The sequence below is a fragment of the Lepidochelys olivacea genome, assembly GCF_965140295.1.
Source record: "Lepidochelys olivacea isolate rLepOli2 genome assembly, chromosome: 10".
In the NCBI taxonomy this organism is placed as follows: Eukaryota; Metazoa; Chordata; order Testudines; family Cheloniidae; genus Lepidochelys; species Lepidochelys olivacea.
Window position 1 is genome coordinate 43,650,584 of NC_140420.1, and position 15,572 is coordinate 43,666,155.

The following is a 15,572-nucleotide window of genomic DNA, read 5'->3' on the forward strand; positions in this document are numbered from 1 at the left end:
CACAGGAGGATGTGACTGGATCCTGGCTACAGAGAAAAGCTAATTTTCAATTCCCTTCCTTCTCCCCTTCTTCCACTTCCTTTCTCTTTCCTTTTCCGTTCTTCATTTTCTTTTTGTCCTTCCACCTTTCTTTCTTTCTCTTTTTCTTCTGCTTCTTCCCTCTTTCCTTCTTTCTTTCCTTAAGATAATGCAGCAGCAGGCAGCCCTGATGGCTGCAGCACAAGGGACCTGCCTGAACCCCATGGCAGCCATCGCCGCAGCCCAAATGCAGCAGATGGCAGCCTTTAACGTCAGCGGACTAGTTGCTGCTCCTATGACCCCCTCATCAGGTATTTGTCACCCACCCTGCTCAATCTCTCTATGGTGGGTTTCCAGATCGTGTTATGGCAGCCAGATAGCACCTGTCTGGTGTAAAACATGGGGTGGATCCTCTTGAAACTAGGAAGCCTTCGTCAGGCATGCAGAGGGGACTCACAATCTCCTTTCTTAACAAACTTTGCCCACATGATGATTTGTTTAAAGCAAACAAGCCAGCAATCACTGTTCACCTACAAGCCCCCAAATCCTCCCATATAGGACCCTAAATCCCCCCCTCATCCTCCTAAGTGACTCAGGGCTAAAGCTCTCATTCTTTCTCCCCTGCACCCCCTTTTCTTTGGGGGTTAGGTACAAGCACACCTCCAGGGATCAGCACAGCGCCCGTCCCCAGCATAGCCACTCCCATTGGGGTGAATGGGTTCAGCCCCCTCCCACCACAGACCAATGGGCAGCCAGCATCCGAGGCCATTTACACCAATGGAATCCATCCATACCCAGGTAGGTCCTGGGGAAGGAAGAGGGAGGAGCTGGGAATGTTCTGCCGCCAGCGCTCTTGCTGTTGAGCTGGCTTGTGCCTGTCTGCTGGAGGAGAGATGGGTGGTGGGGTGTGCACCATGTGGGTGCACAAGCGTTCCCCCACCCTTGTGTCAGCCACACAGGGGAGGGCCACCTCTGCAACCCTTGTGCTCACCTGAGCACAGAGATCCCTTAGGGCTAGCACCCTTGTCAAGAGTGGCAGGGAAGAATTGGGGCCAGGCCCTTCTTGTCCCTCCCCACCCGGTGCAGCGGCTATGCCCAGCAGGAACTTGGTGAGTCATTGTACCCCCCTGAGTCACAGAGTTCCCTGCTAGAGCAAAGCAACACCATGCCACCCTGGACACAGCACAATGCCTGAATGGCCCCGAATGGCTCTAAAGGAGCAAAGAGAAAAGCCGAGTGAGTGCCCCTAGATTACGGCTTTCAAACAGGCTTAGGTGAGGAGCGGGGATATGCTGGATGGCTGAGTGGCAGCAATTAGTGGTGGGATACCAGCTCTTTCAGGTCCAGCTCACCAGCTGCTATCCTTCTGGGGTCAGGAAGGACCCACTGCGTGTCTGCTCAGAGAGGAAATGCCATGCTGCATGCTACTAACTAATGGGACACAGGGCTCAGGGGAAGGCTGCCCTGCTGGCAGGAGAGCGGTAGGTAGTTCATTTAGGGTAGGGGTCACATCCAGACCCAGGGGTCTCTGCTGGTTGATTTGCTGTGTCCTAGCATTCAGTGGCATAGAGAGGAGTGTTCACTGTCAGAGCTGGGCAGGAATTATTCAGTGACATATTCCATCAATTAGTCTAAATCAAACTTTGCAGAGACGGATTGGCTTTGGAAAAATTCCCATTTTGAAAAAAAAAATTGGGAAGAATGTTATGGAATTGTCAAAAATGTCCTATTTCAATGTTTCCTAGGTGAAAAGTTCTGGTTTTCAGGTCCAAACGACTTGTCGTTTCACAACAGATATCAATGTACAGTTGGTTTGTATTTCAATTTAAAAGATCAACATTGAAACGGAACGGTTCAGAATGATCAAAATGGGTCATTTCGGCTAATCCCAAATTACTTGTTTTTCAGATTTTCAGTTCGTGCCAGTTTTTGAAGGTTTTGACTGTTTGTCCTGATTCGAGATTGAAAGTAAAGCTGAAAGCTCAAAACTTTTTGCTGAACCAGAGTACCATTTTCCACCCAGCTCTGTTCACTTTGTTCTCTGCTGCAATTCACTAGAATATGGCTTCCAGATGCTAGCTGGCCTCTGATGTGAACCTGGACACTCTCCAATTTTCTAATAAAAACCTCCTTCCCTCTGAAAGGGCCTGATCCTGGAGGGCGCTAAGAACCCTCCACTCCCTTTAAAATCACTGAGAGTGGAGAGCACTTAGAGCCTCAGAAGGTCAGGCATAAATGTTTCAGAGGGAACATTTGGCATCCCCTAGTTTCTGAGTAATTAACAGTGATCAGGAGTGTGTCTGTTACTTTGTTTCTCAGTACACTACAGATTGCTTTGCTGAGCTGTGGGAGGGGACGGGGACAAAAAGCCAAAAGGAAAATGATAGGGGGACAAATGATCTGCTGTATCTCTGAGTGATTCCTGCTGGCTGCTCCTGCTGCAAAACCTGTTTCTCCTCTGGTTTATCTTGCTTACTCTTTCTTCATTCTCCCTTCTCTTCTCTTCCCAGCTCAAAGTCCCACTGTGGCAGATCCCCTCCAACAAGCCTACGCAGGCATGCAGCACTATGCAGGTCTCAAACTTTGCTTTGCAATTCTCCCTCTGTCTCTGCCTTGAGCTCTTTCTCTGTTTCTTGGTTTGTTTTTGTTGCCTTGTGGCTTTTAAGTAAAATGACCATGAAAAGAACTGTATGGGGAAGGACACTGAGGGAGGAAAAGGGGACACTTAGCAAGATCTTGCAACTGCATGTTTTGGTGAACTTCTCTTCTTACTTGCAAGCAATGGATTCCCCATCACTTGGCATCTGTAAGTCAAGATGGGATCATTTCCTAAAAGACATACAACCACAGGCTGTTGGGATCAGTGCAGGAATCACTGCGTGAAACTCTCTAACCTTGATTATGCAGGGTCAGACTAGATCATCGTTTTTCAAACTGGGAGTCCTGACCCAAAAGGGGGTCACAAGACTATTGGGGGGGGGGGGGAGGGGGGGTTGTGAGAGAAGTGACAGCTGCTGGCAAGGCGCCCAGCTCTGAAGGCAGCGCCACCACCAGCAGCAGCACAGAAGTAAGCGTGGCATGGTGTGGAGGGGTGTCACTTTTTGCGGGGTCATCACAACCTGAAATATTTTAAAAGGGGGTCCCAGCCAAAAAAGTTTGAGAACCCCTAGACTACATGATAGCAATGATCCTTTCTGGCTTTAAAATCTGTGCAGTAAATGTCAGGAAACTGAGAATGGGAAAAGTCTTGCAATGACCCCAGAAAAGAGTAGAGGTGAGACCTCGATCTTTCTGCTTGTTCCTGAAACAGCGCCATCCCCAGCAACGAAGCCAGGAAATAGCTCTGAGCTCATTTACACGGTGTGCTCATTTACATGGCCTTACCCCAGGTGTGCTCATTTACATGGCCTTACCCCAGGACTCTGGCTAATTTAAGGTACTAGTGGGTAGGATGAAAGTTTTAGTGCAAATAAGCCGGAGATAATTCAGCAGAGGGAGGCTCAGTCGCAGCACAGATATACATTAAGGGAGTGCTAGGGAGAAAGCAGCCTCAGAGCATTAGAGAGATGTGGGGTAATGGTGGAGAACCAGTTCAATATGAGTGCTGACTGAGAGTCGGTTGGGTTGAAGATCAGGTCAGTACAGTTCTAGTAGGGAGTCTGCTGAGAGATCACTTGAAAGAAAGCAGAGGTTCTAATTAGGTTTGCGAGGATTCTGGTTTTATTTGTTGTTGATGGTCTCAAAGGGTGTTTTTCCTGAAAGGTTTTTTGGGGTATGTTTTTACTTTTATCAGCTTAAATTTTGTACTAGTAGGAAATTTTTAAAAATAGATATTCATAGTTGTAGTGTGTTCAGAATATGAGGATTGTAGAAAATGGGAATCTAACAGACTGAGAAATAAAATCATAATGTAAGATCAGCATGGACTTTCATAATTTAATTAGGGATGGTCAAAAAATTTCCATTTAAATTGTTTTATGACAGAAAACTGGGGTTTTGACTGGGGTTTTTGGAATTTTTTGCAAAAAGTGTGTTTTCCACCAAAAAAAATGTTGTTGTTTTTTTTAACTGAAAAACCAAATGCCTGCAAACTGAAATATTTCAGTATGGAAATACTGCTGCAGTGCCTCATGGGAGTTGTAGTTCAGGCACCTCACGTCTCCATTTTCCTCTGTGGGCCAGGCTCCCCTCCCAGACTACATCTTCATGATGTACCATGGCCAGGGACTCCCATGATGCACCACTTCCACCAAGAGGGATGACCGTGGTGCATCATGGGCAATATAGTCTGACCAGGGAGCCTGGGATATAGGGGATAATGGGAGCCTGTGGCACTTAACTACAACTCCCATGAGACATTTGGCATTTCCAAAAACAAATATTTCAGTTTGTTTTTCAGCCAAAATATTCAGATTTTGATTTTTCCATCAGAATTTTCTATGGGGGCAAAAAATCTATTTTCTGACCAGCTCTAAACTTAATAGTTCATTTTTAAGTCTGATGGGATACTGCTAGAGTCTCTCTCATACATTTGAGCAGGGATTGAGTCTGCTGGAAAGGTTTAACTGAGTTACTATTAGCAGCTGTAGAAGTAGCGTAGTAGCACCTAGAGGCTAAGATTGGAGCCCTACTGGGCACTGTATAGACGCATAGTAAGAGACAGTCACTGCCCCAAACAGCTTGCACTCTGACCAGACAAGACAGGCGAAGAAAGTATTCTTATCCCCATTTTATAGATGGGAACTGAGCACAGAAATTTAAATGACTTGCCCAAGGCCACAGAGAGAGTCTGTGGGTGGCAGAGTTGGAAAGTGGACCCAGATATCCAGAATTCCAGTCCAGTACCTGAAGCACAGAACCATCTTGCCTTTCTGCTGACTCACTGCTGCAGCTGGTTTGTTACCACACCCAGACACAAAGGAAAAAGACGGACCTCTCTAATCAGATTGGATCTAGGGTGTGGGCTGAGTAACTTCCAGGGAGGAATCCTGGGAGCTGCCAAGTTTGCCAAAATGGCTTAGATTGGCTTTTGTTTCTCTTGGAATTCTGTTTGTGAATAAAACCAAATCGTAGGAAGGGGCTATGTTCTGAATCAATACAGTGTGAGAGACCTGAGTGCAGAAAGGCGGGGAAGCCAGTTCTCTCTCACACATACTTCTCAGCCCTCCAATTTAATTTAATTTTTAAAAATTTCCTCTCTATTAATGTTGATCATCACCAGTGTAATCATTTTTCACTGGGGTTTGGGATGGGGGAGAATTAATAGGTTACAGACATGTACCGGTTGAAACTGAATCCTTCCAAACCTGCTGTAGTTACATACCCCTGCAGGCTGCAAACCCGAGGTGAGACAGCATCTGGCATACCATATGCAGGTCTGGTCTCTGCTCTCTTACAATAGAAACTGAGAAGATACGCATTCAAACAAGGGAAACCAAAGTGACACAGAGATGTGAGAATTCCATCAGCAGGAAAAGAATAAAGAAGCCATGTTTATTTGTTTAGCCTAAAGAAACCGTCCTTGAGGGAGGACATGATGATGCTGTATAAATACTGAGGACCATATCCTCAGCTGATGTGATTCCGAGAGTGCTGAAGGAATTGGCGGCTGTGATTGCAGAGCCACTGGCCATTATCTTTGAAAACTCGTGGCGAACCGGGGAAGTCCCGGATGACTGGAAAAAGGCTAATGTAGTGCCAATCTTTAAAAAAGGGAAGAAGGAAGATCCTGGGAACTACAGGCCAGTCAGCCTCACCTCAGTCCCTGGAAAAATCATGGAGCAGGTCCTCAAAGAATCAATCCTGAAGCACTTGCATGAGAGGAAAGTGATCAGGAACAGCCAGCATGGATTCACCAAGGGAAGGTCATGCCTGACTAATCTAATCGCCTTTTATGATGAGATTACTGGTTCTGTGGATGAAGGGAAAGCAGTGGATGTATTGTTTCTTGACTTTAGCAAAGCTTTTGACACGGTCTCCCATAGTATTCTTGTCAGCAAGTTAAGGAAGTATGGGCTGGATGAATGCACTATAAGGTGGGTAGAAAGCTGGCTAAATTGTCGGGCTCAACGGGTAGTGATCAATGGCTCCATGTCTAGTTGGCAGCCGGTATCAAGTGGAGTGCCCCAGGGGTCGGTCCTGGGGCCGGTTTTATTCAATATCTTCATAAATGATCTGGAGGATGGTGTGGATTGCACTCTCAGCAAATTTGCGGATGATACTAAACTGGGAGGAGTGGTAGATACGCTGGAGGGGAGGGATAGGATACAGAAGGACCTAGACAAATTGGAGGATTGGGCCAAAAGGAATCTGATGAGGTTCAATAAGGATAAGTGCAGGGTCCTGCACTTAGGACGGAAGAACCCAATGCACAGCTACAGACTAGGGACCGAATGGCTAGGCAGCAGTTCTGCAGAAAAGGACCTAGGGGTGACAGTGGACGAGAAGCTGGATATGAGTCAGCAGTGTGCCCTTGTTGCCAAGAAGGCCAATGGCATTTTGGGATGTATAAGTAGGGGCATAGCGAGCAGATCGAGGGACGTGATCGTTCCCCTCTATTCGACATTGGTGAGGCCTCATCTGGAGTACTGTGTCCAGTTTTGGGCCCCACACTTCAAGAAGGATGTGGATAAATTGGAGAGAGTCCAGCGAAGGGCAACAAAAATGATTAGGGGACTGGAACACATGAGTTATGAGGAGAGGCTGAGGGAGCTGGGATTGTTTAGCCTGCAGAAGAGAAGAATGAGGGGGGATTTGATAGCTGCTTTCAACTACCTGAAAGGGGGTTCCAAAGAGGATGGCTCTAGACTGTTCTCAATGGTAGCAGATGACAGAACGAGGAGTAATGGTCTCAAGTTGCAGTGGGGGAGGTTTAGATTGGATATTAGGAAAAACTTTTTCACTAAGAGGGTGGTGAAACACTGGAATGCGTTACCTAGGGAGGTGGTAGAATCTCCTTCCTTAGAGGTTTTTAAGGTCAGGCTTGACAAAGCCCTGGCTGGGATGATTTAACTGGGAATTGGTCCTGCTTTGAGCAGGGGGTTGGACTAGATGACCTTCTGGGGTCCCTTCCAACCCTGATATTCTATGATTCTATGAGTGTAACTCCAGTGATTTTTGGGAGCTTCCCTTATTTACACCTGCCTACCATCTGGCCCTGATAGAGCAATAATAAAGTGAGAGAAGGAAAATGATTATTTACATTGAAATGAAGTGATGGGTTTTATCTTAGTTATACTAGAGTAAATTGAGCTCAAAATAGGGATCCGATCCTGCAGGCCAAATTCATCCCTAGTGTTTCTCCATTTACTTCAAAGGAGTTCATAGCAGGGATGAAAATACACGAAAGTAGGCACAAGTGTTGGCTGCTTCCCAGATTCCTCCTTAAGCTCTGCTCAGCTCACACCCTTGGTCCTCGCTCACTAGAAGTCCACTCCTATCTCCCAAATATCTAGGAGGGGTAAGGACATACCTGCCTCAGCATATCCCACCCAACACTTTCCTGCAGGACCATCACCTGCTGCCAGCCTGCTACAGGGAGTCACGTGGCTAGAAAGTTTGCTCAATACACTGAAAAGAGACCCTTTGAATGCCTGCAACCTGTGGGGTTTGATTCCTTTTGTTGCATTATAATGAACATGTTTGGAATTACCCCTCACTCTAGACAATTCACATGTGCTATTCAGAGCTTTCTCAGAGGCTGAAATAGCAGCTGGCTCCCTTTTCATTCTGCAGAAATAATGCTGTAGACAAAATGCTACTCATGGGTATTTCATCCAGTTAATTAAGTGTTTCTCTGCCAGTACAGAAAAATCCACATGTCCATTAAAAGCATGCTCTCTAAAACACACTGCAGCACTGAGCCAGTCTCTCTGCTCAGTTACTCCAGTGTCTGTAGCTCAGCAGAGCACCACTTGTGGGAGTGAGCGCAGAAGCTTGTCCATTGCACATATGTACTGTATCTGAAATGTGAAATACCATCAATTTCGCCCCTGTTCATTGCTGCTGTTCTGTGTTCTACAGCAGCATCTACCAGCTGGGATTGGGCCCCATTGTGCTAGGCGCTGTATGTATACATAGCAAGATACAGTACTGTCCCTAAGGAGCTTGCATTCTAAATAGACAAGACAGACAAAGGGTGGGAGGGGAAACAGAGGTACAGGGAAGGGAAATGACTTGTCCAAGGTCATATAGCAGGTCAGTGGCAGAGCGAGGAATGCAGTCTAAATCTGCCTCCCACCAGCATTCAGCTAGATCAGGCTGCTCCCTCTATTTATGTTATTTAGCATGTACATACCACATGTCTCATCATAGGTGAACAAGTTGTGTATAGGTTCACACTCTGACATGTATGGGCCAGATTCTGATCTCTCTGAAACAGAGGTAAATCAGGAGTCAGTGGAGCTACACTGGTGTTAACCTGGTGTAAGAGCAGAGTCAGGCACCATGGGAAGTAGGAGGCATGGACATGAACTGGGGTGCCTGGAGCAATGCCAATTGACAGATGGTATAACTTCAACAGAAGCCTCCACGGATCAGCTGATCACTGAACACAAAGAGTGCAGGACTTGGTATGCAGTGAAAATGGACAAAGCTCAGAGACTTCAGAGCTTCAATCTGGATAAATCCCCACAAGTTCTGAGACTGTGCTGCCTCCAATTGGTTGCAAGGATCTGCAGAATGGACCATAAATCTCGTGAGAACAGGATTTTACAGTAGTTTTAAAGTTCTTCCTGCTTCTCATCCAAGCAGGAATACCAACAGGACAGCTTGTTTCATTGTATTCAAATGCTTCTGCTTCCCAGCCAGACTGGACCCCAGATGGGCAAAGGCACTGGGCAAAAGTGGTTGAAAGTTAACCCATCTTTTTCATGCTCAGTTTGGTTGGAGTTGGGGGTGGGAGGGGGCCTATCCAAGGTTTGGTATCTGCCCTGGTGCTCAGATCAGATATGGAGATGACCACAATAATATTCGGTATAACACTGGGAGAAGAAAGGAGCAGATTGTGCAGGAAGGAATGAGAAAGTGTTCCATCCTAGTGTGGAAAGGAAGCTCCCGTCTTTCTGGAAAGAATTTGGACACCTGTGCATTGCCAGGCAGGATGTTATGGAACAGAAACAAACACCCCAGGCAGACGCTCCCAGACAGGGAAGAGGGCCTCCCAACTGACACTGCAAAGAGAGCAGGGGCTGATTGTTGTCCCTGGAAGGGCCTATAAATGGGGGAGCAAACTGCTGCGCTTCCCCTAGTGAAGAGTTGCCACGGCAGTGTAACCCTTCTGCCCGTCAGAGTTGGCAGCAACAAGGGCCGGGTTCAATATCTAGGGGTTCCATTCCAATAACACAATGCAAACCGGCTCGAGCCCCCACCCAGTGACCTGGGACAAATATATACCACCCCCGCTGGGCGCCTCCAAGAGGCAATACTTCCCCTCTCGCAAGCACATAGTCTGAGTGTAGCAAAAGTCTTTTAATAACAGAGAGAAACAATGTGGCATTATGTTGGGGAAACACCACCAACCGGATTCATAACACAACCCATGAGCAAAAACAACCCCACCCCAGGCAAATTGGGGCATGCCCTTTTCCCTTTGGTTCTTGAGTCCAGCAACCCCAAAAGTCCAATGCCCCAAAAGTCTCTGTCCCTGGTCAGGGCAGCCCCAGAGTTCGAAAGTTTATCGGCGGAGCTTTACCTCCCAACCTGGGTGGAAATGGGACGGGGGTAAGAGGCACCTTACGTGATCTGAAGCTGACCGCCCCATAGCTCCATAGCGGCGCTCCGCTCCGCTCCGCCAGCCGCCCCACAAAACTCCTTCGCGCAGCTGCACTCCGCTCCACCAGCCGCCCCACGAACTCCTTCACTCAGCTGCGCTCCGCTCCGCCAGCCGCCCCACGAACTCCTTCGCTCAGCTCCACGGCCCACAAGCAGCTCCTGCCATCCACACACTGCTCCGTGTCGAACTGCTTCGCCAGCCGGCCCGCAAACTGCTCCACAATATATCTTCAGGCTCCCCCACTACTTAACACAACACTCAGTGATTTCAGCGCTTAGGTGAATTCAGCTTATAATAGGGGAGCCCCAGTGCTGGTGCACTGTCAGCCCAAAGTGAGCTCAGCAGCCTGTAACTAGACTTCTAATGAAATCAAAATTAGCTCTGATATTCCACAGTGGAGAGAGGAGGAAGTGCAATTAGCATGTAAGGCCCTCACCAAGGGGCCCATGCCACCAAGTATTAATACTTGTCCCCAGCCTCTCTCCATTCACACAGTTTTGGAACCCATGACCCTTGCCTAGCGAGTGCTACTTAGATGATGGTGAATCCCTCCATCGTAACAAAAGGCCACGTACAGTTCCAAGCACAGTTCCCATAATCAGGGTAATAACAATTTATTCTTCCTGCCCCAATAACAGAGACACTGGGGATCCCACAGCAGCCAAAGTGACCATTTGGGCAGCTATGGTCTCATTCTAGGCGTGGTGGGTGTGCCTATGCAAATGAGATCGGCCCCTGAAATTCTTTTCCACAACTTGCCACACCTCACCACCAGATGTCAGGGTGGAGCTCATCCTGACACTGCTTACAGCAGAAAGGAGTGGGTGGGGCCGGCAATGTAGTGCTGGCTTTGGGGAAGGAGGAATGGCTGGCCTGCTCCCATCTTTCTCTGGGAGGGAGGGAGGAGTCCTCAGCCATTCTGAACATCAGAAATGCTATTGTTTGATTCCAGCTCTAAGACTGAGTGGAAACCAGGTAGGGGACACCTAGCCAGTCTAACTGACCAACCTGCTACCCAGGGCCAATGATTCCTCTCGCTCTTCATTCCCTGGTCAATGTCACACTGAGAAAGGGACCTGGCAGATTAGCGGCTGTACTGATGAGGAGCAAAAAGTGTCCAGCAAATGCCACTTTCCTGGATTACGTCAAGGGGCAAAGAGCGAGCCCCAGCCAGAGTGGGTAAATGAATGCCCAGCCCAGCAGTCCCAGCTGAGCGTCACAGTCCTGAGAAATTCTGTGCACAGAAGAACTGTGTCCACATGCTAATGCAGTCAGGGCCATTCCACTGGGACACCTGGACCATTTCCTTTTTATGTACTTCTCATAGGGCTGGTCCAAACAGAGAGGGGATCAGCTGGAAGCAAATTATACACTATGATCCCTGACTGAGATCAGTGGAGAATATGTCCCTATGGTGCTGGGTGGGCTCTGCACTGCTTTAGATGGGATGTAAAACCCAAGAACGATTCTCCCTGCAGTCCTCCAGGGTGTGCAGAACCCCAGTGCTCTGTGGGAGCTTTCATTCCCATGGGCACAATAGTTTCCTTTCCTTCCCAGCCATCCCGTTCCACCCCTTTTCCACATCATAAAGTGAGAACTCTTTTGTGAGCTGTCTTCTGAATGAGTCTTACACTGTGGATGTCACAGGTGTAGAACTAGGAGCCTCTGGTACAAAACAGAAGCAGCTTTCTGGGAGAGACTAGCAGCGCTACCTGAAGCTTCAGAGCTAAGCCAGGCAAAAGAAGCTGAAGGGCTCATGAAAACGTGGCCCCTATACCTGGGTGTCTCTGAATCGTTCGCTGGGGATGCCATTTGTGCCGTCTCGGAGTGTTAGCAAAGCAAAGCAGGACAGACCACTGAGGCCTGACCCTTTTGTTTTTCTGTTGTCCAGCAGCATACCCAGCAGCCTATGCACCTATCAGCCAGGCCTTTCCCCAGCAAGCGCCCATCATTCCACAGCAGCAGAGAGAAGGTAAGGGGGGGGAGGCGCACGTTCGGCAGGGGATAGGCTGAATGATGAATTCATTGATGTGGGTCTATTCGCTGGTCACTTATCCAGCTGTACAGCTATTCTGGGGTGGGGGAGCAACATCTGTTGGTCAATAAAGTAGTGTGTGTGTGGCGGGAGAAAGAGAGAGCCCATTAAAAAGGAAAGATAAGTGAATGATGTTAGACTTTGCTGCTTCAAAGACCATAGAAGGTCTCAGAACAAAAGATTTCCAGGCCAGGAGATAAATAAGCAGGCCCAGTAATTTGAAAGGAAATATCGAGGCAGATCTATTTTCCTGGGTTGAGGTAGGGCCCCTCATCTCAAAAAAGATATACTGGCATTAGAAAAGGTTCAGAAAAGGGCAACTAAAATGATTAGGGGTTTGGAACGGGTCCCATATGAGGAGAGATTAAAGAGGCAAGGACTTTTCAGCTTGGAAAAGAGGAGACTAAGGAGGGATATGATAGAGGTATATAAAATCATGAGTGGTGTGGAGAAAGTGAATAAGGAAAAGTTATTTACTTGTTCCCATAATATAAGAACTAGGGGCCACCAAATGAAATTAATGGGCAGCAGGTTTAAAACAAATAAAAGGAAGTTCTTCTTCACTCAGCACACAGTCAACCGGTGGAACTCCTTGCCTGAGGAGGTTGTGAAGGCGAGGACTATAACAGGGTTTAAAAGAGAACTGGATAAATTCATGGAAGTTAAGTCCATTAATAGCTATTAGCCAGGATGGGTAAGGAATGGTGTCCCTAGCCTCTGTTTGTCAGAGGGTGGAGATGGATGGCAGGAGAGAGATCACTAGATCATTACCTGTTAGGTTCACTCCCTCTGGGGCACCTGGCATTGGCCACTGTCGGTAGACAGGATACTAGGCTGGATTGACCTTTGGTCTGACCCAGTATGGCCATTCTTATGTTCTTATGACTGAAGTCCATGCTACCGGAGATGCTTAATAGAAATCAGCCATATCCCAGAGGAAGAAGAATTACTGGTAGCATGTGTGTGTATATGCTAGGTGTTTTAATGTAATCCCAGAGATTGATGGTTGGATGGTGTGTAGATGAATGGAAAGGATGGATGAGAAGACAGATAAGTGATAGGTGATGTGCAAATAGAGAAATGGGGAAATTGAGACATGCCAGGAAAGGTGGGTGAAAAAAATGAAAAGAAAAAGATGAAAGGAAACATAGCTGGAGAGGTGGAGTGGGGTGATGAACAGAGTAATGGGTATATGCAGGGACCTGAATGAACTGGTGAAAGGAAGTAGCTGAATTGCCAAGTGAACATTTAGATAGATTGCTGAATGGGCAAACAGTTACATGAAAAGACCTAGAGATGTAGAGAGAAATGTGTGGGCATAGATGGCTGGTTGGGTATGTCAACACAGGGCTAAGCAAAGCAATGCTGGGCCATATGGGTGAATGGAGTAACAGGTAGCTGGACACATTTAGAAAGAGATGGGTGGGTGGACTGACAGAAGGATGCACTAGTAATTTACTAGAGAGATCACTCAGTGACTGAAGATGCTCATTACAATGCCAGCTCAAACACAGTACACTGCGCAAGTCTGAGAAAGAGGAGGAAGGCACATGTGGCCTCTTTGCTAATGGGCGGCTGTTCTTTGTGTGTGCACGTGTGTTATCCCAGGTCCCGAAGGATGTAACCTGTTTATTTATCACCTGCCCCAGGAGTTCGGAGATGCGGAGCTCATGCAGATGTTTTTGCCTTTTGGCAATGTCATCTCTGCCAAAGTCTTTGTTGACCGTGCCACCAACCAAAGTAAATGCTTTGGTAAGTACCAGAGAACCTGCTCTCATCTTTCCCTCCAGGAGTTTTGCAGCATTGGCTCCTTTGGATAGTTGGGTCTCCTGTTGCATTTCACACAAAAGAGCATTTTGATGCATAGTGATGCTATGCTTCATTAAGGAGCCAATTAAGCCAATCGGTGGCCAGGTTTACCAGCAAATCTGAGCTATTTGGGAAACACGTGGGACATTTCTTCAATCCCACTCCAGTTACACACAAAGCAATCTGCATGTGAACCTTTCTGCCTGAACTGATAGCAGAGAGACTAGACCCTGCATCCCCTCTGCAATCACATCATTATTGATATGTCCAGTCTGTTACATGAATAGGCTGGAACCATGTCTGAAAGGACTGACCACTCAAGGAACCAACAACACTTCTAGGTGGGCTTCTGAAGGAGGTGGTGCAGAATGGTACTCCGTACACCAGGGTGGTATGTTAGTGCATTCCATTCAGACAGGAGCTTACCTGATTAGGGAGGCTGCTTGCACAGGTCTCACTGTGTTCCAGAGGCTGAGATGTTCCCCTTAGAAATGGATAAAAGTTGAGTTCTGCAACATGAAATGTACCCAAATACGCAGGGTTTTGTGGCAAAGTTTCAGCAAAGTGAAACTGGTGGAATGTTATGTCTGGGGCTTCCTTCCTTTCATTCATAAGAACATAAGTATGGCCATACTGGGTCAGACCAAAGGTCCATCTCACCCAGTATCCTGTCTTCTGACAGTGGCCAATGCCAGGTGCCCAAGAGGGAATGAACAGAACAGGTAATCATCAAGTGATCCATCCCCTGTCACCCATTCCCAGCTTCTGGCAAACAGAAGCTAGGGACACCCCCATCCCTGCCCATCCTGGCTATTTGCCATTGATGGACCTATCCTCCATGAATTTATCTAGTTCTTTTTTGAATCTTGTTGTAGTCTTGGCCTTCACAACATCCTCTGGCAAGGAGTTCCACAGGTTGACTGTGCATTATGTGAAAAAATACTTCCTTTTGTTTGTTTTAAACCTGCTGCCTATTAATTTCATTTGGTGACTTCTAGTTCTTGTGTTATGAGGAGGAATAAATAACACTTCCTAATTTACTTTCTCCACACCAGTCATGATTTTATAGACCTCTATCATATCCCCCCCAGTCATCTCTTTTCCAAGCTGAAAAGTCCCAGTCTTATTAATCTCTCTTTATATGGAAGCTGTTCCATACCCCTAATCATTTTTGTTGCTCTTTTCTGAACCATTTCCAATTTCAATATATATATTTTTGAAATGAGGCGACCACATCTGCACCCAGTATTCAAGATGTGGGTGTACCATGGATTTATATAGAGGAAATACAATATTTTCTGTCTTATTATCTATCCCTTTCTTAATGATTCCCAACATTCTGTTTGCTTTTTTGGCTGCTGCTGCACATTGAGTGGATGTTTTCAGAGAACTATCTACAATGACTCCAAAATCTCTTTCCTGAGTGATATCAGCTAATTTAGACCCCATCATTTTATATGTATGGCTGGGATAATGTTTTCAAATGTGCATTATTTTGCATTTATCAACACTGAATTTCGTCTCCCATTTTGTTGCCCAGTCACCCAGTTTTGTGAGATCCTTTTGTAGCTCTTTGCAGACTGCTTGGGACTTAACTATCTTGAGTAGTTTTGTATCATCTGCAAATTTGCCACCTCACTGTTTACTACTTTTTCTAAGTCATTTATGAATACGTTGAATAGGACTGGTCCCAATACAGACCCCTGGGGAACACCACTATTTACCTCTCTCCATTCTGAAAACTCACCATTTATTCCTACCCTTTGTTTCCTATCTTTTAACCAGTTACCAGTCCATGAGAGGACCTTCCCTCTTATCCCATGACAGCTTACTTTGCTTAACAGCCTTTGGTGAGGGATCTTGTCAAAGGCTTTCTGAAAATCTAAGTACACTATAATCAACTGGATCCCCCTTGTCCACATACTTGTTGACGCCCCC

The 15,572-nt window shown here is 46.8% G+C and overlaps 1 protein-coding gene across 10 annotated transcripts in view; it reads left to right on the forward strand.

Annotated features, from left to right (window-relative positions):
- Positions 1-15,572, forward strand: part of CELF6 (CUGBP Elav-like family member 6) — a 224,400-nt gene that overhangs the window by 153,809 nt on the left and 55,019 nt on the right. For 5 of the 10 annotated variants that reach the window (XM_084642408.1, XM_084642405.1, XM_084642409.1 and 2 more), the window contains exons 7-11: positions 185-329; positions 667-816; positions 2,529-2,591; positions 11,682-11,762; positions 13,434-13,577. In XM_084642408.1, coding sequence (XP_084498534.1) covers positions 185-329; positions 667-816; positions 2,529-2,591; positions 11,682-11,762; positions 13,434-13,577 — 583 coding nt within the window. The remainder of the gene's footprint in view (positions 1-184; positions 330-666; positions 817-2,528; positions 2,592-11,681; positions 11,763-13,433; positions 13,578-15,572) is intronic. The other 5 variants (XM_084642407.1, XM_084642410.1, XM_084642411.1 and 2 more) reach the window with 5 other exon arrangements.